The sequence below is a fragment of the Otolemur garnettii genome, unplaced genomic scaffold (assembly GCF_000181295.1).
Source record: "Otolemur garnettii isolate 467f Iridium unplaced genomic scaffold, OtoGar3 scaffold00074, whole genome shotgun sequence".
NCBI lineage: Eukaryota > Metazoa > Chordata > Mammalia > Primates > Galagidae > Otolemur > Otolemur garnettii.
Genome location: NW_003852469.1, coordinates 2,820,109 through 2,841,824, shown reverse-complemented (window position 1 = coordinate 2,841,824; position 21,716 = coordinate 2,820,109). Strand labels below are relative to the sequence as shown.

The 21,716-nt window shown below is 50.2% G+C and overlaps 1 protein-coding gene across 1 annotated transcript in view; it reads right to left on the bottom strand.

The window, feature by feature from the left end:
- Positions 1-21,716, bottom strand: part of SCARA5 (scavenger receptor class A member 5) — a 75,788-nt gene that overhangs the window by 18,779 nt on the left and 35,293 nt on the right. Inside the window, exons 4-6 of the mRNA XM_012807710.2 lie at positions 9,446-10,120; positions 4,339-4,419; positions 1,212-1,310 (exon numbers count right to left, since the gene is read on the bottom strand). Coding sequence (XP_012663164.2) covers positions 1,212-1,310; positions 4,339-4,419; positions 9,446-10,120 — 855 coding nt within the window. The remainder of the gene's footprint in view (positions 1-1,211; positions 1,311-4,338; positions 4,420-9,445; positions 10,121-21,716) is intronic.

Sequence of the window (21,716 nt, the reverse complement as noted above, 5' to 3'; positions counted from 1 at the left end):
GCCCGCCACAACGCCCGGCCGTTTTTTGGTTGCAGTCATCATTGTTGTTTGGCGGGCCCGGGCTGGGGATTCGAACCTGTCACCTTAGGTGTATGTGGCTGGTGCCTTAGCCGCTTGAGCCACAGGCGCCGAGCCAGGATAAGGGACTTCTATTCCAAACACCTGCAGAAATATATCTGCAAATCAGAAGCCCAATCCTGTCTGGGGTAAAAGATAAGCCAATAATTTCCAGGGGCAAATGCCAAGGGTGATCCAACTGTTGAAAAAAATCACAAGCAACCATATATGGACATATGAATGTGCTTAGAAAAAGGTGTGTCAGGATGTGCTCCAAAACATTTAAGGTGGTTACCATAAAGAGTAAGAGATGAAGGGGCCAGGGGTGAGGATTCACTTTTCACTTTCTACTTGATGCACTTCTATATTGTCTGATTTTTTTTTTAACAAGCATGTACTGCTTTTATAATCTGTTTTAACATCATTTTTTTCAAATGAGACCATAAAAGAAAAGAAAAAATCAGTCTGTTTCATCATCAATCAGAAAGTAAAATAAAATTTCCCAGTGATCCAAGATCAAGAGACTTTTCTAGACATGGTGTGGGAAAGATTAACAGTCCCTTTTTTCCCTTAGTTTTTATTTTAACAAGTAAAGAGTAGGAAGCCTGGAAAGAGCATCAGGTCCTCATTTTCTGCAGACAGGAGATCTGGACAATTTCGAGAGGAGCATGGAAAGACAGAAACTGACTTCAAAGCAGATTCCCCTGAAGATGAACAAGAGGACTATCCACATAGGAAGCGAAAAATCAGAAGAAATATTGTCCGGAAATTCAAATCTGAACATTGAATTAAAGCTGGGTTCTGGCAGCCTGGGGAGGAGAGCAGTCCCAGGCCCTCAGACTCTGTGTCTGTCCTGCGGCCAACCCATTGGCCTCTCCAGTTACATATCTGGGCTGCATCCTGCAGTAAGATTCCTTGAATTTCTACAAAGAATGTGGTATTTGCAGCATATTCTCACACATGTACTCATTTATGCCTCCCGACAGCCCTGTGAAATAAGGACTCGTGAGGAATTCTAGTTTTTAGAGAAAAAAGAATGCTTCCCAAGATGAAGTGACTTGCCCAAGGTCACTGGCAGAGGTGGAGTGAGGGTGAGAACTCCCCACCGCACACCCATTCCGCTCACTCTGGGGCGAGCCGAGATGTGTCATTACCTTTGAATCCACGCATGCCCATGGGTCCTGTGGCCCCCAGCTTCCCCTCATCTCCCTTGGGGCCAGGCAGTCCTGGGGTACCTCTCTCCCCTGGCAGACCTGGAGAGAGAAGAAACAAATGGCAGAGGGACGCAGAACAGGAAGGGCCCTTGGAAGTCATGGTCTGGTTCGGCACCCATTCTTTTTTTTTGTTGAGACAAGAGTCTCACTATGTCACCCTCAGTAGAGTGCTGTAGCATCAGAGCTCACAGCAACCTCAAACTCTTGGGCGTAAGTAATTCTCCTGCCTCAGCCTCCCAAGTAGCTGGGACTACAGGCACCCAGCAAAACGCCTGGCTATTTTTTGTCGCAGTTGTCATTGTTGTTTAGCAGGCCCAGGCTGGGTTCAAACCGCCAGTCTTTGCGTATGTGGCCGGCGCCCTAACCACTGTGCTACGGGCTCCAATCCTCGGCGCTCATTCATAAACATACATCTTCTCACATCCCCTGCACCCTGGATTTCCTATTTTAATTTAAAGATGCTGCAAAAGCACAGTCTAATAGGTGTTCAAATTTCCTCTCCAAGAGCACCTATAATGTGTTAGGCTTGGGTCCCTCCCCACAAAAGATCCAGCGCTGCTGTGAGTGGTGGTGGGGTAGGGGGGCCAACCTCCTTTAGGAGATGACCCTTTACCCTTGGCCATGCTGGAGATTTGGACTCAGAATTTTTTTTTTTTTTGAGCACTTTCTATGTGCCAGGCACTGCTCTGGCCATTTTCCTCAATGTATCTCATTCAATCATCAAAACAAACTGGGAGGAATTACCTACCAGTGACTGTACAAATGAGGAAAGTGAGGCCCAGAGAGGTTAAAGAATCTGCCCAAGGACACACAGCAAAGAGTGCTGGAGGCAGGATCTGAGCCTTGCTCCTCTGAAGTTCCAGTTCATTGTGGAACTGGTACTCACTGGTACTTAGGGAGGGACACAGGGTGGGCATGATCAAACAGGAGGAAGATGAAACAGCTCCTCATCCTACTTAAGTAAATTTGAGACCAGCCTAAGCAAGAGTGAGAACCTGTCTCTAAAAATAGCTGGGTATTGTGGTAGGTGCCTGTCGTCCCAGCTACTCGGGAGGCTGAGGCAAGTGAATCACTTGCGCCCAAGAGTTTGAGGTTGCCGTGAGCTGTGATGCCACATAACTCTACCGAGGGCAACAAAGTGAGACTGTCCAAAAAAAAAAAAAAAAAAGAAAAGAAAAGAAACAAAAAGGATCCCTTCCCTTGGGTAAACACAGGGACACAGGGAGGTGGAGCAAAGAGGCCTGGAGGCTGGGAAGGTCAGTGAATGGGATGGAGGGCCTGCTGCCAGGGCAGGTCCCAGGGCTCCCAGCCACGAGGCCCCATGGCCACAGCCTGCACTGATTGCGCCACGGAGATCCAGAATAAACAAAAGCTCCGACCTAAGCCCACAGTTTGCCCTGCAAAGGAGAGCGCCCTTAATTAACCGGCTAGTTGCTCTTTCCTGCTTGGAAGGTGAGTTGCCTTTCTCTGGGCTCCTCTGTGATGTGGAGAAACCTGTCTCCTGGTAACTGATTACTCCTCCAGTGCTGACACCAAATGTCTAGAAGACCGGCTGCTCAGGAGGGTGGGAGGACCTCAGAAAGGGCCAATTGAGCTTCTTTCTTCCCTTCTAACACAACCGGTTCTGTTGCCACAGAACTCTGGATCTAGTGCGGGATGTGCCCAGTCTCCCGCCCTGCGACTCACTAAGGCAGAAGAAGAGCTTGCACAGCCCTGTAAGGCCCTGAGCAATCTCAAGTCTGACCTTAGGGCAGAGGCCGGCCGACTGGTGTGGAGAGGAGGACGCTGCCTCCTGCCTATGTTTGCAATTTCCTTACAGATTCAGGAAGGGGAGCCTTCAGAGGGACAATTCCTAAAGTAAATAGCCAGGCACTCCCACCCCTGATATTTCCTTTTCTTCCGTCACTTGGAAGACGGTGCTCCCCATCTGATTCTGTGCTGCGAGAAAAACATTGTTCGCAGCACAGAATCAGGATGAGGTGCAGTTAGATAAAGTAACTAAACAGAAACTGCTGAGACTACGAGTCTAAGAAGAACACAGTCTTTCTAGAAGGCCAAAAAGTACCCTCCCCATCAGCCACTGGGTCTGCAGGGCTGTCACTGCATGCAGGAGGATTCAGCAGGGCAGGTGTTCATGACCCACGGATAGATGAGGGCAGTTCAGCAGGAGTCGAAGTGGGAGTCAGAAGCCTAGTGACCCGGGAACATCGAGGGCACCAGCACACTGGAAGGATCGGTCTGGCTTGCAGAACACCTCTGACTCATTCTGAAGGCCCTGGCCGTGTAGCTCCTGACTGCTTGGGTAAGAAACGGCTTCAGGCTCAGTGTCTGTAGCTCAGTGGTTAGGGCACTGGCCACGCGTACTGGGGCTTGTGGGTTTGAACTCATCCCAGGCCTCTAAACAAAAAAAGAAAGCTGGGTGTTGTGGCGGGCTCCTGTAGTACCAGTTACTAGGGAGGCTGAGGCAAGTGAATTGCTTGAGTCCAAGAGTTTGAGGTTGCTGTGAGCTGTGAAGCCTGGCACTCTACTGAGGGCATCATAGTGAAAGTCTATCTCAAAAAAAAAAAAAAAGTGGCTTCAGGGAGCTGCAAGCCTCTCAGTACCCCTTCCTTTCAGATCCTTGCACTTTTTTTTTTTTCTTGTAGAGACAGAGTTTCATTTTATCACCCTCAGTAGAGTGCTGTGGCGTCACAGCTCACAGCAACCTCCAACTCCTGGGCTTAGGCGATTCTCTTGCCTCAGCCTCCTGAGTAGCTGGGACTACAGGCACCTGCCACAACGCCCGGCTATTTTTTGATGCAGTTTGGCTGGAGCCACCCTCGGTATATGAGGCCGGTGCCCTACTCACTGAGCCACAGGCACCACCCCATCCTGGAACTTTCTAAGAAAAAGTGCTTGCTGTATCTGATTGTTAACAGCAACAATCCGTCATTAGTCTCTTGTCAGAACTGAGACAGAAGCTGAGCTGACAGGGACCTCTAGGAGCACTCCCCTTAAGCCACTGAGAAAGTAGAGAGTTAGGAAGGATTAGGGGGCCCAGGGCCCCTCTCAGGGGCATCCTCATTACCTCGAAGTCCAGGCAATCCAGGGATGCCAGCTTTGCCTTCCTTTCCTTCATCCCCCTGGTCACCTTTGGGTCCTGGTGGCCCTGGAAGGGTTAAACAGCACCAAGGTTAGAGGGTTCCTCTCTGGAACAAGACCAGGCTGTCTGGAGAGGAAACAAGATTCCCTCTCTGATGAGAGGTTGGGTAGCATTAGCTTTGGAAGCACAGGGGGTCTCAGTTTCGGTGGGCATCAGGATGGCTTCCTAGAAGAAGTAACATCGAAACCAAAATCTCAAGAGAAACAAACAGGAGACAGCTAAGTGAAGGGTGGGAGTATGTTATGGACAGAATGTCTGTCCCTCCCAAATTCATATTCTGAATTCCTAACTCCCATTGTGATGGTTTTAGGAGATGGGGCCTTTGAGAGGTGATTATGTTTGGATGAGACCATGACTGTGGGACTCTCATGATGGAGGTTAATGGTTTTCTAAGAAAAGACACCATGGAGCTCTCTATCCTTCACCCCTCTCTTTCCTTCTCTTTTTTCCCCTTGTCTGTCTCTCTCTCTCTCTCTCCTTCTCTTTCTCCCTTTTCTCTCTCTCTCTCCCACCCCCCTGCCCCTCCACCCCATCGTGGAAAGATACAGCAAGAAGGCTGCTGTTTGCACACCAGGAGGAGAGCCCTCACCAGAACCTTACCCTCCAGCATCCTGATCTTGGACTTCCAGCCTCCAGAACTATAGAAATAAATGGCTGCTTTTAAGTTGTTCTATGGTATTTTGTCATGAAGCCTGGGCTGAGACAGAGTGAAAAGGAAGAGTTCCAGGTAGAGGAAATAATCCCCACAAGGGCAGACAGGAATGTGCGATGTGTCATGGGATAAGAAGCTGGGGTACACAGAGAGAAAGTGGGGATTATGGAGGCCTGGCCTGTAGGTCAGACTCAACCTCGATCCAGGGCACCAAAAGCCATGAAGGGGCCTGAGAGAAGAGCCTGGTCAGACCCACAAGCAGGAAGATGGAAGTGGGTAGAATGGGAGGGAGGTTATAGCAGAGTTGGCCATCCATCCAGGGGAGAGGCAGCAGAGCCCTTCTGGATGAAGGAGGTGGGCATCCAAGAGGATGTCAAGGACACATCCAAAGCTGTGTAGAAAGATGAGATTCACTTTGGCTCAATGTTGAAGGTGGTGGAGGAAGAAGCCAGGATTATCCTCAGACTTCTGGCTGAGCACCCAGATGGAATTGGGGTTTCTGCTCACCCCTCCACGGGCCTGTCTTCAAGGCTGGGCTCTGGCTTACGTGATCATACTCAGTCCCCCTATGGCACTCTGTGTTAAGTGGCCTGTCTGAGAACATGCAGATGGCTCATGAGAGAAGGAGCTGTGGTTTCAACCCAGGTCTCACTAGCCCGCATCTTCTCTGCCACATGCATGGGGTTAGATGTTTTGCCATTTGAAGAGCCTTCCAGCTGCCCATCTCTGCACTGCTGCTCCCAGGCTGTGAGCCCATGAGCCCTCCCTGCCAATCCCTGGTCATCTCCAACCTCTCTGGCTGCTCACTGCCACCTTCCTGGCAAAATCTTCCCTGACCCATCATTCCTACTCAAAGTGGTCATGACCTGCTGGAGTGCGTGTACTTGGTGCTCCTTGACAGTCATCTCCACTGCCTTGTTCTGTGGTCAGGCGAATGTGTTCTCTCTCTCCTAACAAAATCTCCAGCTCCCCGAAACAAGACCTGTCCCTTCCATCCCTGCACCAGCTGTGGAGGCCCAGGCTCCAGGCTCTTGCCCCCTGCTGGTTTGCAACAAAAAAGACAATCAAATCACATGGTATGGGTGGTACGGTGTCCCTCTGCCCCACCAATTCATGTCTACTCAGAACCTCAGAATGTGACCTTATTTGGAAATAGAGTCACTGCAGATGTAATTAGGTAAGAATAGGTAAGACTGGAATAGGGTGGACCCCAATTCAGCAACTGATAAAAACAGAAAACAGAGACCCAGAGATGTGAGCAGACTGCACAACACACAGAACGCAGGACACACAGCGTGATAAGAGAGAGATTGGAGTGATATGTCTTTAAGCCAAGGAACACCAAGGGTTGCCAGGAACCGCTGGAGGTTAGGAAGAGGCAAGGAAGTATCTTCCCCTCGAGGCTTCCCAGGGAACTTAGCCCTGTGGACATCTCTGTTTTGGACTTCCAGTGTCCAGAACTGTGAGAAACCAAATGTCTGTTGGGCCACTAAGTTTGTGATGCTTGGTTCTGGCAGCCCTGGGAAACCAAAACACACATACTCACAACACAGCAGTAACGTCTTACACAATAAGTGTCTGATGAATAAATGAGTATATGAGATCAGAGGGTGTTGGTGATACACACAAACCAGCAGGCAGCCAAGATCGAGATGTACTGGTACTTTCCACAAGTTGGCACTGTCCTCAGACCCTAACCATAGTTGACAGCTGTTTAACAATTCAATGGCTCATGCACAGAGAAAGAGTAATCAGCAATTGTTTAGTTCATAGCTATATAAATCATTTAAGGAGGACTGGGTTTCACAGCCATGTTCCTCTGTGAAGAAAAGCAAAGGAAGGTTGGTCACGCTGAACCCAGTTTTCAGACTGCAGGATTGAGACAGGGAACCTGCCGGGAAGAGGCCTAAGATTGCACAGACAGTGAAAGACACAGTCCAGGAGCAAAGGAGTCCCCCAGGCTCCATTCCAGCAATCTCCTGCTGAGGTCAGGCTGCAGCGGAGGGAACAGAGGGAGGGCGCCTGGATATCTCCATTGCCAGGGTGGACCCCATCCCTCTTCCCTCTTCCCTGTGTCCTCCAGGCTGCCCCAGCAGGAGCCCAGGTAAGCTTTTTCACTTCTCAACATTTTATACTATCACATTCCTCATCTTTTCCATCACTGGGTTTGCAGGTGCTGGGACAAGGAGGAGCAGCATCCTGAGGTACCCACTCTGGGCCTGTCCATCCATCTAGCCCACTGTCCTCATGCCACCCAGCACAGATCTGCCCTTCCCTGGCTGCCCGTGGGACGTGCCCACTGGCAGCTTCTTCTGAATAGAATGGAGCAGGGTTTTCCTGGGGACCAGGTGACAGGAGAAGAGAAGATGGGAAAAGTTAAGATCCCAGGGGCGTGGATCTGGCAGAAGAAATTCTACCTCCTACCCTCCTTTGATTTCTGAGATGTCTAAAGTCCGAAGTGACTCAGGACCAGAAAACAGACTGGCAAGGAAACTCATGATTGCCCAAGGTCAGGATGTGACATTTGTTGCATAAACATTCACTGAGTCCCAGTTAAGTGCATTGCATGTAATTTGTCTTTGGAGGACACAGAGACAAACCAATCAGGGTGGACTGTGGGGCAGTAGAACGAACACTGCGCATTGGGACTAGACGCTCTGGTCTGGTCACTGAATTGTACACAAAAGGGGAGAATTTCATGGCATGGAAATTATACCTCACTAACACTGCTGAAAACAAAAAGCCCTGTGTAGGGTCCTTACCAGCCATGCGTCCTTGAGGGATCCAAGGGCTTCCTCCACCAGCCTTAGTTGTTTTCTTGCCCAAATCCTACCCTTCCCTCAGTCACACCTGCCTTAAACTGCCCCCAAGGCTTGTTGTGAGGTCCCACTTTAAAATAAAACAAGGTGCTCTGTAACCTGGAAGGGGCACGGAAAACTCCATCATTACACTTTTTGCTTTGATAAATGTAGAAGCTCAGAGGAGGGAGACTTCTCGGAGCTAGAGAGGTGGGGGGGGTTCCTGGAGGGGTGGGTTTGAGTGATATCCTAAGGGATGAAGGGGAGAGGGAGGGGGAGGAGGAAGGTGCCACAGCAGGAGGAGAGCCTGGAACACACCCATGGCAGTGGGAAAGGTGGGCAGCGCTCCCAGGGCAGGGACAAGATGTGTCCCACCAGACTGGACACATCGACTGGAGCAAGGGTTGCAAGCTGGCTATCTATGGCCCATGTGTGGTCCATGGAGTTGAACAATTAAGTGTTTCCAGAATAGCCCATGTTTCTGGGGTCTCTTGAATGGGAAAACTTTGTCAACCCGGGCCCACATTTCAACCTGGGAAAAATGGGCTGGACCTGCCATAACCCCTGTTCCTCCCCTGACATCACGTTCACTTTACTCACCCACATTGCTTGAGTGGCCTCTGCAGACAGTTTTGTTTGTGTCCTGACTTGAGAGACAAAGGGAAGAAATGCCAGGAAGGACAGGGCAGAAGATGCAATGGAAATCACACTAGCTCTGGGATCAGAAAGGCCTGGGTCCAAACCCGGCTCCGTCCCCTCCTGGCCTGGCGACCATGGGCAGACTAATATTTAAGCATCCTGAAGCTAGGTGTGCATGTCTACAAAGCAGGAACAACCCTACTCCCTCAGGGAGCCGCTGTGTGCCATTCTCTCGGCACAGTATCCCACACACGGCCCGTGCTCAAAATGGGATTATGAGCGCTCTTTCAAATCTTGCCCTACCGAGCTCTAGCTGACTATCGGGGAGGGAGATTTTCATGGAACCAGCAGACCCCGGGGGGCTATGGTGGGTTTTGATCAGTGGGGTGACATAAGGAAAGTGCTTTCCCATGAGATGTGGGCAGGAGGGAGGAACAGAGCAGGCTGTGGAGGCCCGTTGGTCAGGAGTGGAGACAGGGAAGCTGGGGCCCCAGCTCCTCACACTCACAGCAGAGTGCAGTGGAGGCCCCCACAGTTTTGCCATTGTAGTTAAGAGTTACGAATAAAACTAATAAGTTGTTAAATGAAGTATATTCTTCTCTCTAAACCAATACATCTTCCTAACAGCCCAGAAAGCCCAGACACTGGGGAAGCCCCTGAGCCCTTTCTCCTCCCACCCCGTCCTTTCCCCCAGCTCTTGGAAGCTCCTGTAGGCCCATCCAAGCTGGGACTGCCCAGCCTCCCACCAGCCACCCGCGGGGCTAATTCTCACACCTAGGGGTGTAGACACTCAGTTCCTTAGGGAACTTTTCCCGGGGCAGGAAATTCCAGAGTCCTGTAGAGCTAGACTTACAGACTTAAAGGGGGGGGTGTGGGCTGGGAATTCACTTGTGCACTTGGGGTGGAGGACTCCTGCGGTTAGGGAGGGCGTGCCAGGCGGTACCTTTGGCGAGGGAGATGTTCCTCAGCGCGATGGAGTGCTCCCAGTCCTTGAGGCGCAGGTCCTCGGTGACCACGTTGAGCATGGCCAGTTCCTGCTTGAGCTGCAGCTCCATGTCCAGGTGTGCCCGTCGCATGCGACGCGCGTCCTCACTGGCGTTGCTCACCAGCACACCCAGGTCTTGAAGCCGCGCGCGGTGCAGCGCCACGTCGTAGGACAGGCTGTGGTTGAGGCCGCGCAGCGCGCCGCCCACGTCGGCCAGCTCCTCGCCCAGGACGCCCACCCTGCGCGCCAGCCCGTCCAGCAGGCCCGCGTGGCGCCGCAGCAGCAGCCGGCTGCCGTTGCTCTCCACTTGCAGCTGGTATAGCTCCAGCTGCGCCGCGTCGCTCTGCTGGCCTGTGCGGTCCCGGAGCAGGGCCACCGCCTGCTCCGTCTGCACCGCCTGCGCCTGCAGTCCCCACAGCGCGCCCTCCAGCCGCTGCACCGCACCTGCGAGCGCCAGCAGCGAGTCCGACTGATTCTGCAGCGCGTCCTGCACCTTCCACACCTGCTCGCTCAGGTCCGCCTGCAGCGGAGCCTGCGGCAGCCGCAGCTGCAAGTCCCGAAAGCTCTCGTTCAGCCGGTTCACGTGCCGGGTCAGCGCCTTCAGGTCATCTGGGGAGCTGCGTGGCCGGGACACTGCGGAGGAGGGGAGGGAGCGGAGAGGTGAGCGGCTGGGAACGGAGGTCCTGGGTACACGAGGCAACGCCGGCATGCAACAGTAAGCCACAGATGAATGAAAAGCTGACACTGAATGCTTTAATTGGTCCCAGGCATTGCGCCAAGCTAGTGCTCCCCAACCTGTCTGCAGATTAGAATTACCTGGCCAGGTGTCCCGCCTGCAGAAATTGAGATTGAATTGGCCACTATTTTGGAGTTTATATACATATTTTAAAAATCCCAAAATAATTCCAGGGTGAAAAGTTTATGAACCGCAGTGCTAGTCTAACCATTGTGTATTAGGTAGATCCATATGAAATTGCCAATTTTTGTTGTTGAAAAGTGGTCACATACCAACAGTTTCATGTGAGTCAACTCAAGACTTTGGGGGTTGTTATGCTTTCAGTTTTAGGAGGTAAGTACCTGCTATGGTCTGAATGTGTCCTTCCAAAATTCATATGTGTAAACTTTCTTTTTTTTTTACTTAGAGTTTCACTTTGTCACCCTCGGTAGAGTGCCAAGACATCATAGCTCAGAGCAACTTCCAGCTCTTGGGCTCAAGCGATCCTCTTGCCTCCATTTCCTGAGTAGCTGGGACTACAGGTGCCCACCACAACACCTAGCTATTTTTAGAGATGGGGGTCTCACTCTGGCTCAGGCTGGTCTCAAACCTGTGAGCTCAGGGCAATCCACATGCCTTGGCCTCCCAGAGTGCTGGGATTATAGGCATGAGCCACTGTGCCTGGCCTCATATATGGAAACTTTCACCAAAGTGATAGTATTAAGAAAGGACGCTGTCTATGAGAAACAGGCCCTGGCCAGACACTGACTCTGCCGGGCCCTTCATCTTGGAGTTCCCAACCTCACGAACTATGAGCAATAAATTTCTGTTGTTTATAAATAATCCACTCTAGGGCATTTTGTAATAGCAGCCTGAACAGACCTAAGGCAGTACGATGGTTATCTTCTTTTGCAGTTAGAGCTGTTAAAGTTGCCGGTGATAATGGTTTACCGCAAATGAATTCTAACCCTGAGACCTTGCTCCAGAGCCCAGGGGCTTTCCCGTGAGTCAGCTCCAGAACTAAAGGAACTTTGATCCAGCATCAGGCTCAGCCAGGCCTCTTTCCTGCTCAGATGTCACCGTGAGGGCCCCCTGTGTGGGTGAGGACTGCCTTCACAGCCATAGCCTCCCTTCTCCACATCCTTCCCCCCACCCCAATCAGTCCCTTATTTTCCTTTTCAACAAAAAACCATTCCCTAACACCTTCCCTTTCCTCTTGGAGAGGTTTCCCTTCCTTGGTCACAAGCATCTGTTTCACAGTACTAAGAGGAGTGAGTGACAAGTGGCTTCATCATTCTAATCAGCACCCTCGTGTCCACTGGGAGGTCATGGGCTGCACTGACTCAGAGACTCCACAAACCCCAGGGTAGGGCTGCCGAAGGATGCACACTGCCTGTCCACAGCTCTGTCCGCTAAGAGAAATTAGGACTGGTGGTGGGACAGGTAGGAGGTGGGATCACGAGGCAAAGGGGATTCTGCCTTGAAAACCTTGGAGCAAACCAAGCAACTTGGCACACAGCTTGCTCAGCAATGAGAAAAGATGGACGGGTTAAGTTCTCACTCAGACCTTCACGTTGGGAAGGGGGAATATATTGGAGGAAAGGCCAGCTCCAGCTGCTGCCTTCTTCCAGTGGTGCTTCTGGAAGCACACAGCATCTGTGGCAGCCAGATTAGCTCTAGAGCCCTCTAGAGGGGTCCTCGGAGCCTGGCCGCAACTTCTCCCCCATCCAGCACTGTAACCCAATAAGGGCACATGGCCACAGGGTCTCCGGGTCTCTGCTTACTCCAAGCTCTTGTCTGCCATTAGCACTGACTGTCGGAGCACTCTGCCTCCTGATGAGACTTGAAATTTCCTTTCCTGTGGTTTCGATCCACTGATCCTAGCCTTTGGTGTCATGTAGAGCTAGTAAAAATTTTTTTTTCTGCAAGGCAGGCCTTAGGAATTTCAAAGACAGTTGGTTACTTGTGGTAACTTTTTGGATTTGAAATCTGCAGTTCATTCATTTGTTTTCCCCTGACTAGGTTCTGGCCCTCTGTGCCTCCTGGCTGCCCTCTTCTTTGTATCCTCTTAAAAAGTGAGGCTTGACCAAAATGGGATTCTCCAAGAGGTAGAATCCTAGTCATCTTCCTCATACTGAGCCTGAGACTTCTAGTAAGATGGTTAAAATGGGGCCCTGCTTGGTGTCACCAGAGCTTCGCAGACTTTAGCCAGAGGAGGAACTAGACATTTCTCCTTTTCTGCAGATAAGGGGACCTGGAGAGTGTAAGGAACCTTCTTAACACCAGCCTTCCTGCCCCCTGCTCCTGGGGCTCCCACCACTGCTGCACCCTGGAAATTTAACTAAAGAGTGGTCACTGTAAAGAAAGGTGCCCAAGGAAATGAACCCAGGACCCATTCACAGCCCAGGTAGCCACGGGAATTGTCTGCTGAAGAAATCACCACAGGCCAAGATGCCATTCTAGAACCGGTGTGTGAGTCCAAAATTTCACCCCACTTGGGTGACAAGTATTGAGGTGGGGCTGTTATAGAGCAGAAAGCCTGACAATTTCATGGCAGTGCCTTCTCATGATGCCCCTGCAGCTCCAAGACAAACCACAGCTCATCAGAAGTAGGAAGAACACTCCCAGTTTCCGCAGTTCTGGTTTTAATATTGGGATCATGAATGATGAAGAAACAGGACAACCTCCCGGACTGAAACCCAGGACTGATGGAAGGCCACATTTGCCCAGAGGCAAGACCTTGGATTTGCCAACATCCTCCCCTTCCTCTCTCTCCCCAGCTGCCCTTATCCCTGCTTCCCTCTGCATAGGTCCCTGTGCCAGGCTGGTCCCCTGCACCACGGGGCGGGGGCCCTACATGCCCACCAGCCACCTCCCTCAGTACCTGAGTCCTGCTGTCTGTGCAGAAGACTGGCCTAAGACTTGTCCATAGGGGACGGCTGCCCATCAGCTGCCCATCAGCTGCCCCTCCCAGAGATTCATGGGGTCCTTCATTGTTGCTGACTGCACACCCAATATTCACTAAATCAAATGAAAAGAAGGGAAAATGCTTCTTCCCCATCACAGCCCCTAGCAGAGCACGCTGGTTTTCTTTTCATCTCCTTTTCCTCACCCCACACACGTGCACACCCAATCTTTACTATTCGATTTCTGGTTTCCCCCCCACCTAATATTATAACTATTTCATAAGCATTTCCCATCCTCCTTTCTGTCTTTCATAATTGTAACTTGGATGACTGCATCAGAATCCCTCAAGGGGACACAGTGCAGTTTATCCATTCTCTTACTGTTGAATCATTTTTTTTTAATCATGGTAAATAAATACAGAAAGGTTATACCCTCTTTTGAAATTTCTCTTTATAGTAAATTCCCAGAAGTTGGATTAGGAGGTCAAAACGCATAAACATTTTTATGACTCTTAAAAATTCCAGCTGAACTACTTTCCAAAAATGTAGGACTAATTTATGTTCACATTATGGACTTCAAACGGTGCCCCACACTTTCCTGCCTGCCCTCTTCTGACCTTGTCATGGCCTAATATCTTGGAAGAGTATGTTACCGTGTTTTCCTGAAAATAAGACAAGGTGTTAAACTTATTTTTTCTCAAGAAGACACACTAGGGCTTATTTTCAAGGGATGTCTTATTTTTATTAAGCATAATACAACAATCTACATTTATTCAAATACAGTTAAGTCATCTTCTTCTGGAATCTGACAGGGGGAGCCGACCTTGTTGGTGGGGCTAGTGATGCATGAACTCCTTTTCCCCTAGCCGTTCGTGTGCAATAGGATGCCTGTGACCGTGGTTACCATTCGCACACCGTTGATACCTCGGAAAAAGGAACTGTGGCAGATAAAAAGTATTCCAATCTTCCTTACCGCACTGCGCCAAAATGTAGGGCGTGGCTATGCAGATCTGTTCTATAGCCCTGCCCATCACTAGGTCTTATTATCAGGGTAGGGCTTATATTTAACAAATGCATAGAAATCCTCCTAGGGCTTATTTTTGGGGTAGGTCTTATTTTCAGGGCAACACGATACATCTGCTGGTCACCATGATCATTCCCTGTACCCAGAGAGAGCAGCAGGGGCCTGTCCCATCCTCCTTGCAGCTCCATGAACTAAAGATGTTAATGGACCCTGCTGTGGACTGAACCATGTGCCTACAAATTCAGATATTGAAGCTTTATCCCCCAGCGTTCCTGAATTTAGAGACCAGGGCCTTTGGGGAGGTAATTAAGGTTAAATGAGGTCATAGGGTGGGTCCTAATTTCCTAGGACTGAGGTCCTTATAGGGAGTGGAAGAGACCAGATAAAGCGGCCATGGGAGAACCCAGCAAGAAGATGTCCTCTAAGCCAGGAAGGGAAGCCTCAGAGAAAGCAGCTCTGTTGACACCTTGGTCTCAGACTTCCAGTGTCTAGAACTGTGAAAAAATAACTGCTGCTTACACCAGCCAGGCTGTGTCCTGTCAGGGCAGGGGAGCAGCTTCGTACAAACTCTTCCTGAGTTTGCTCATCCTGAGTGTTGCATCTGGGCTCTAGAGCGTTGGCAGGAGTTAGTCTTTTGGGGGACCAGCTTCGTAAACTGCAGGGCGCAGTGCTCAGTGAAAATGCAGGGCTCTTTGGTCCAAATAGCAGGAGAAAAGTGGTAGTACCCTTTCTTCCATGGCTTATCTCTCGACCTGCCCTGGTGGTTTTTATTTGCTGACCGAAGCCAGGAGAGTAAAGTGATGCTTTACTTGCTTGAGCTTCCTCAGGTGTGGGGACACTGCGGGGCCAGCACAGACTCTTACAGCACTTCGAGCCCTGCCCTGAGACTCATCACACCAGACCTGATCCTGATCACCCCCACTGGGGGGAGGGGATGGCTGAGACCCCAGCAGGGTGCTGAGGGGCTGGTGGGGGGTTGGGCAGGGGAGAAGCCAGGGCCTCATGTCCCCAGCACAAGCTCCATTATCTCATGGGACTTCACTGAGAAAACACAAACTCAGAGATAAATTTGTCACCAATTCTAGGAGGGTGATGGCGGAGCATTAAACCCCGAGGTGGGGCTCTGGTTTTCTCCTACATCTTGGGGTCAGGGGAACCCTAATAGAGGGTGTTCTTGCTTTAAGTGCTAGAGCTCTGTAGATGACCTCTTTGCTGCAGATTCTGGATGAATATTAGGTTTGCCTTTAAAATGACTTTTCCATTAAAATCAGGTGTCTCCAGACTTTAGTCCACTCAACCCAGTTTCACAGAGCCCCTGCACGAAGGTCCCCTCCCTTTTTCTTTCTTGATGCTTCTATTGACGTGTGGTTGGCAGTGGCCTTTCAGCCCCACCCTTTCCCACACTCTTCCCTAATGACATGTCCAATAAATTCTGGTCTCCAACTGCCCTCCTTCTGTGTCACTGGCCCAAAGCGAAGGCAGAACTTGTGCAGGGAGCAATGGAAGAGTCATGGGCTCTAGGCTGTCTCCTACCATGTGGTAGCCTGGGGCTAGTTACTGAATGGCTGTAGTTGGGGGTTTATTTATCTGCAGAATGGTGATACTGTCTGCCTGCAGGGTTGGGGTAACCACATGAGGACTTAAGGCATTTGGCAACATGAACCCCTCCAGTACTCCCCTAGAAAGAAGACAGAAGCTCCATGCTATTTGAGGTGCGGGGAGGGGAACAGCAGGGCCTTGGGAGATGGAGCAGTCTGAACCTTCCTCAGCTCTGCCCAGAGCGTCTCCATCTGAAAACGGGCGTAACAATTCCTACTTCAATGGAAGCAATTTCCAATAAGAGACTCAAACCGAGTTTGGCATACAGTAGATGCTTAATAAATGCCATCTCCTTTGCATTCCAGCTTTTCTTGATTGAATTTTGCTAGATGACTGACTATCCCTGGCAGCAGGTTTAGAGGACAAAATACTAGAATAAGGGACAAGGGGCCTGAATCGCACTTGCTTCAGGCAATCCCTTGGTGTCCTGAGACTCTCTTTTCTTACCTATAAATGAGATGATGAATGTTTGTCTTCCTCCCGCCCGAGGTTAGTCAGGTTGGAAGTTAAAGGAGGCCATAGAAGTAGAACTCTATGTAAAGATAAAGGGGTGTTATTTACACCAGTGCCCCAGCTTTAAGTCGCTAAATCTCAGATAGAACGCTGTGCTTTCTGCCTCTCTACCCTGTGGATGCCGCTGCCCAGATGGCATCACAGGGACACCTGCTGTATCCATGAAAAACACCTCATCTGATTGGATCATCTCTGGAGCACCCATATCACCCAGCAGATGATTTTTCTTCCCAGGGTCATAAAGGACAATTACGGAACAGGGGCAGCCTATCTGTGCAGGTGAGAAAGTTACAGGTGTGCAGGGACAGCCACCAAGCTCAAGCCACAGCCATGGACGACATTATATGTCAATCAAATGTGATTACAAAATGTACATTAGTACATTACTTAGTGCTCACAGTGGATACTGAGTCAAAATCCAAATTTGAATCTCTACCTGATTTCTGCCATGCAACCTGACTCCGGCCTGGATCTGAGATGAGAAACTCACCCCCTTCAAACTTAATCCGTATTGTGTGTCTCTGACCTTGACAAAGTTTGTTCTCTACTCTCCCCCCGTCAGCAGGGCGGCCAAGTGGAGCCGAACTGCCCACAGTCAATCACCACTGTCTACTGTCTGCACCACCTTGTGAGTTACTGCACCTCTGTATGCCTCAGTCTCCTCATTTGGACACTACTAATGCTTACGGGGCCAGGGCGAAGTGTATTAACCTTGAAGGCACTCAGAGCAGTGCTTGGCACACAAGAAGCATGCAGGAAATGCCAATTATTATTGTTATTCTCTGGTTGATTTTCTCATTTGTGAAAGGATACGAGTTGAAGAATAACTAAAACAAGTAAAAAAAGTAGATAGGCCAGAAGGAGCGATGAATGAACTGTTTGCATAAACATGAATTAAGAGAGCCACACTCGAGTAAGACGGTTCCCTGTGGAGGATAGCAAACATCTGGAAGGGATTAAACGGGGAAGAGGGTGGGTGGTGGTGTGCAATGAGCAGAGAACACGCTGTGACTCTTGGAAGGAGACAAGTCATTTCTGGGGTGTGCAAATGATCCCCCCAAAAGGAGGCTGTCTTAGGCTTACACAGCATGCTTTGAGACCCAAAGAATATTTGCTCCCCCCCAAATTTCTGATTAGCCTAGGTAACTGAAATGTCCATGTCATCCCTATAAGCTAACCTTAAAAAGGCCACTTCCAAAATGCAGTGAGACCAACATAAAATATAACCAGGTACCATTTTATAGTTGTGAAATTAATCACATGAAATTTGTAATAGTGCGGAGAAGTCACACTGAAATTGGCGCTTTTTAAAAGCTACAATGTAAATATAAGTTAGTGTAACTTTTAGGTCAAGTAATTTGACTGGAATTTTTGAGAGTCACAAAAATGTTTATGCGTTTTGGCCTCCTAATCCAACTTCTGGGAATTTACTATAAAGAGAAATTTCAAAAGAGGGTATAACCTTTCTGTATTTATTTACCATGATTAAAAAAAAAAAAAGATTCAACAGTAAGAGAATGGATAAACTGCACTGTGTCCCCTTGAGGGATTCTGATGCAGTCATCCAAGTTACAATTATGAAAGACAGAAAGGAGGATGGGAAATGCTTATGAAATAGTTATAATATTAGGTGGGGGAAAACCAGAAATCACATAGTAAAGATTGGGTGTGCACGTGTGTGGGGTGAGGAAAAGGAGATGAAAAGAAAACCAGCGTGCTCTGCTAGGGGCTGTGATGGGGAAGAAGCATTTTCCCTTCTTTTCATTTGATTTAGTGAATATTGGGTGTGCAGTCAGCAACAATGAAGGACCCCATGAATCTCTGGGAGGGGCAGCTGATGGGCAGCTGATGGGCAGCCGTCCCCTATGGACAAGTCTTAGGCCAGTCTTCTGCACAGACAGCAGGACTCAGGTACTGAGGGAGGTGGCTGGTGGGCATGTAGGGCCCCCGCCCCGTGGTGCAGGGGACCAGCCTGGCACAGGGACCTATGCAGAGGGAAGCAGGGATAAGGGCAGCTGGGGAGAGAGAGGAAGGGGAGGATGTTGGCAAATCCAAGGTCTTGCCTCTGGGCAAATGTGGCCTTCCATCAGTCCTGGGTTTCAGTCCGGGAGGTTGTCCTGTTTCTTTATCATTCATGATCCCAATATTAAAACCAGAACTGTGGAAACTGGGAGTGTTCTTCCTACTTCTGATGAGCTGTGGTTTGTCTTGAAGCTGCAGGGGCATCGTGAGAAGGCACTGCCACGAAATTGTCAGGCTTTCTGCTCTATAACAGCCCCGCCTCAACACTTGTCACCCAAGTGGGGTGAAATATGGGACACACACACCAGTTCTAGAATGACATCCTGGCCTGTGATGACTCTTCAGCAGGCAGTTCCCGCAGCTCCCTGGGCTGGGGTCAGGCCCTGGATTCGTTTCCCTGAGCACCCTTCCTTGTAGTGACCACTCTTTAGTTAAATTTCCAGGGTGCAGCAGTGGTGGGAGCCCCTGGAGCAGGGGGCATTAGGCAGGTCACTTTACTGTCCTGGCTTCAGTCTCTTCATTAGTAAAATGGGGCTAATGTCCAGCTTACTAAAGACTGCAGAGACCCAACCCAATGGCTAAAGTTTGCAAATCTCTGATGAAATGATCCACTCCCCAGGTGAAGCCATGTTACTAGAGGTCTCATGGACAGCATTAAGGAGGTGATCTTTTCACCGTACTTTGCACCATCTGTCTACCCTTTGAATACCCCATTTTTACCCAGCACCACCTTTTAAGGGGATATGAGTCTGCACAGAAGGATTGCTGACGACCAGCCGAAGGTGGGAGAAACACGTGATTCTCTCTTAGAGCCTCCAGAAGCAACTGAAGCCGCCAACACCTCAATATCCAATTTCTGGCCTCTTGAACTGGAGGAGAGTAAATTTCTGTTGTTTTAAGCTGTCAACTTTGTGGGAATTTGTTGCCACAGCCCTACGGAACAAATACAGGTCTACAATGCAGGTTCCTCTTGGCATTAAGGAACAGGTCTGGGCAGGTGGGTGACTAGCATCATTAAAGAAGAGGCAGGCACAACACCCAAACCAGGCCACTTAGCAGTAAGAGAGAAATTGCCAACAGGAGCTGGCCAAGAGACGAGAATGGGGTCTCAGTGGGTGGTCTAAGCACCACATCGGGCACTAGGAAAGGTGGATCTTGAGCCAGGCTGGTAGGTGTCACCCAGAAAGACCATCTGCAGTGACAGCATCCCAGCCGCTGGCCTGGAGTCTGGAAGCAATGTCTAGTCTCTCAGGGAAGAGCTGGCAAGAGCAGGCAGAATGGTCACAGCAAAGCAGAAGCCAGTTCTGGGGCCAGAGGAGAAATTGATGGGGAAGGCTGATACCTGGGGCAGGGGGTATTGGAGCTCAGAACCCTAGCACTGGCCACTGGTCTAGGAGGGCCAGGAGTCACCCCAAGAGCCCTGGAGCATTAACACATCTGGATTCTAGGCCCAGGCTGGTGGCCACACCCATTCCCACCAGCTGGGGGAGAGCGGGGATGTGGCTTGTTCATATTCTGCCTACTCAGGCTGCATGTGGCTGTGGGGCAGGGCTGAGGCAGGAGTGATGAGCCAGGGGACAGGAAGTACTGGGGACATTCATTAGGACCCATGGAGAAGGGCGGCAGGTCAGTAATGTTTTTCCATCCTCTCAACCAGCTTTTCTCAACTTAGGGCAGAACCGGGAAGAGAAGTCCCTACTTTTTTTTTTAAGCACATTTCCAGCTCAGCAGGAGACACAGAATAAACATTCACTGGCTGGAGACTGAATTCTTCTTGATGCCCACTGCCCACCAGACCCTGTGCAGAAAGTGGAGGGAGTGTGGAGCTTTTAGCTGCAACAGGAGTTCCGGGTAGAAGCCAGACAGAGGCACAGTCCACACACGCGGTCTGGGCTGCCCAGAAGGGGGCAGTTTGGGGACTCAGCCGCCAGGGGCAGAACTGGGGTGCAGCACCCCAAATGCTACGCAGAATGTCAGCAGCTCCCAGGTGGGTGGGACACTCAAGAGAGCAGGAAAAGATGGCCAATTCTGGGTCTTATCAGCAGGATCCCACAGACGAGGCAAAGGGTGAGGACGGCTCAGCCCTGCAGTGGTGGGCTGGCCACAGCCCAGGTGCCCGTCACCTGCAAATAAAGCCGACTCTGGCACGACAGTGAGCACCATGAGGTGGAGGATGCACAGGACAACAAGCCGGACAACTGGAGGAGAAGAAAGGAAGCTACTGTTTGCAGGCATCTACTCAGTGGACGGCGGGCTGGTGTATGTTATCTCATGTGATCCTTTGACATCATTGTCCACGTGCCCAGTTTAACAGGTAAAGTTTAGAAAGATGGAGAGTGGTTTGTTCAGGGTAACACTCAGCGACACTGCTGGGGAATGAAAATCCTGAATTCTACCCCCAGACTAACTGACTCTCTGCTGTGTCACAGCACACCACTCACTCACCCCTGTCCCTGACGAGAGCCCACTGAGGCCGCATTAGAAGCCCCTCCTATATTTCTGCTGTCCGCCTCCTGGCCAGACTCCCAGGAGGCTGTAATCTGGAATCAGCAAGGGCGGCGAGCATGTTGCTCTGTTTCTGTGTTTCTATCTTTCTGGACAATTTGTTCCATAAGCGCTTGTTTTCAAACAGCTCAACATCGTTCCCCCAGGGCTTCCACGCGGCTCTCATTTGGAGGGAGCTCTTCCCGCTGGCCATGTTCTCAGATCCTGCTTTCTTCACTTGTTGAGCCTGTCATAAAGTATTTTAAGGTTGGAAATTATTCTCACGAATAAGCATGTAAGGAATCTGAGCTGGACTTGCCAGGAATCTAGGCATTTATTGGGTTTTCTCTCTTAGAACATGAGTATCGGAGTCCATATCAAATTTCTCACATTGAAGTTCTTCGGAGGGTAGATTCATGGTGCAGTAAGATCATAGATGCTTTGAGCTGAAAGTCACCTTAATAATCATTTACTTCTCATTTGTAGATGAGCAAAGATTGAAAAAGGTGGCATAAAATGCCCCAGGTCACCTGGATCACTGGTGGCAGAACCAAGGCTTGTACTCATATTTCTTGAAGCCTAGTTCATGTTTCTTTCTACTACACCACACTACTGTGGAAGAAACCAGAATTATGTGCCCACTCACCCCCCCACCCAACCATCCATCCACCCATCCATCCACTTATTCATCTACCCAACCATCCACTCATCCATCCATCCACCCATCCACTCATCCATCCATCCACCCATCCATCCACCTACCCATCCAGTCATACATCCACCCACCCACTCATCCAACTACTCATCCATCCATCCACCCCCCCACACACCCACTCATCCATCCACCCCCCCACACACACACCCATGCATCCATCCATCCATCCATCCACACATCCACCCACCTGTCCACCCACAAATCCATCCACTCATCCATCCACCCACCCATCCATCCACCCACCCATCCAC